This window comes from Helobdella robusta (assembly GCF_000326865.2).
Source record: "Helobdella robusta unplaced genomic scaffold HELROscaffold_1433, whole genome shotgun sequence".
Lineage (NCBI taxonomy): Eukaryota > Metazoa > Annelida > Clitellata > Rhynchobdellida > Glossiphoniidae > Helobdella > Helobdella robusta.
The window spans coordinates 1-1,572 of NW_008703802.1; the positions used below are offsets into that span (position 1 = coordinate 1).

General features: G+C 40.8%; 1 protein-coding gene across 1 annotated transcript in view; it reads left to right on the plus strand.

The window, feature by feature from the left end:
- Window positions 1-144: 144 nt before the first annotated feature.
- Window positions 145-1,572, plus strand: part of HELRODRAFT_195148 (hypothetical protein) — a gene marked incomplete at its 3' end in the record, with an annotated part of 3,275 nt that continues 1,847 nt past the window's right edge. The window contains exons 1-4 of the mRNA XM_009014949.1: window positions 145-323; window positions 555-874; window positions 999-1,247; window positions 1,388-1,534. Coding sequence (XP_009013197.1) covers window positions 1,022-1,247; window positions 1,388-1,534 — 373 coding nt within the window. The 5' untranslated portion in view covers window positions 145-323; window positions 555-874; window positions 999-1,021. The remainder of the gene's footprint in view (window positions 324-554; window positions 875-998; window positions 1,248-1,387; window positions 1,535-1,572) is intronic.

A 1,572-nucleotide genomic window follows, 5' to 3' on the forward strand; every position in this document is an offset into this window, starting at 1 on the left:
TATGTGTGTATGTGTGTGTTGTATGTATGTATGTATGTATGTATGTATGTATGTATGTATGTATGTATGTATGTATGTATGTATGTATGTATGTATGTATGTATGTATATATATAATACTTAATACTTTAATATTTTACTTTAGGCTGTTGATAGTCAGCAGCAGCAGCAGCAACAACAACAACAACCTCAATCGCAAACCTCGTCAACAGCATTACCTGCAACAACTTCAAAACTCCAGCAAGACAGTCTGCGTAAGAACAGTTCGACGAGTTCAAGTAGCAGCAACAACAACAACAGTTCCTCACCTCAACATCTAACAACGTCCTTGTCATCCTCCTTACCTCTTCCGCCTCCTCCTACATCATCCCAGCAACAACAACATCCACAACAACAACAACAACATTCACAACAACAACAACATCCACAACAACAACAACTTCCACAACAACATCAATATCATCCACAACAACATTTACAACATCAACATAGCTGTCCTGGTTGTTTCACCCAACAACAACAACAACAACAACACCATTGTCGACACACACACAGCAGCAGCAGCAACAGATCGCAATCATCTTCCACCAAAACGTCGCCGATCAAGGCCTCTCTAGCGTCACCCACACATTTCTCAGCCACCGACTGCCCGCGTAGCAGCAACCCTTACGACAAACCATACCATATAAATAAAAGTGACGTCACGATCACGGGGGTTAGCGGGGCTGGCCGTAATGAAGAATGCACTTGTTGTGACGTAAGCAATAAGAAAAATTCTGACTACACGAAACTTTTTTATATCGAGGGCGAAGGTCCTGTCGTTGACGTCATCAAAGATAAGGATGGGGATACTGTAGATGCCACTAAAAAACCAGGTGTTTGTAACTAATTTTTGCTTTTTGGCGTTTAAATCTAATCAGCATTGTTTTCTAATTTAAATTTTCCACATTAAATTCAATTTAATTATTAAATAAACTTTAAATTAAAATAATCTTATAGTAACTCTGGAAGGTTACGTCAAAATGAACCAGCTGGCCACCTACCACACACAGCAGCTGCAGCAGCAACAGAAGCTGCAACAGCAGCAAAAGCAGCAGAAATTCCAACTAGAACGCTGCCAGCAGCAAGAATTGCAACAGGAACTGCAACAGCTTGAAATGTTGCAGCAACAATTGGATCTCAAGTCGGGCAGGTCAAAAACAACTGAGGACATTGGTGCAATTGCTGGCGTATCTATTGAGAACAACGGTCAGTTTTATTCGGTATTTTTTAAATGTTGTCATTTGATGTAGAGATAAAACTGAACTACAAATGCATCTCCTGGTTTTATGAATTTAACGTTTCAACATTTTTACCTTCATAATTTTTTGTTTGCACATTTGACGCAGTGGCAACATCTCCAGCGACAACTTCAACAATTTCGTCATCGTTTCAGCAGCAACTTCAACATCGCAGATCCAACCTCAGAGACCGCTCCCTGCCACCGAGCAGTCGCAAGATGAAGGTACAATTCCTTCAACATCAGTCGCCGACAGGTTCTCGCAACAATTTCGAACCACAACAACAGTTGCCG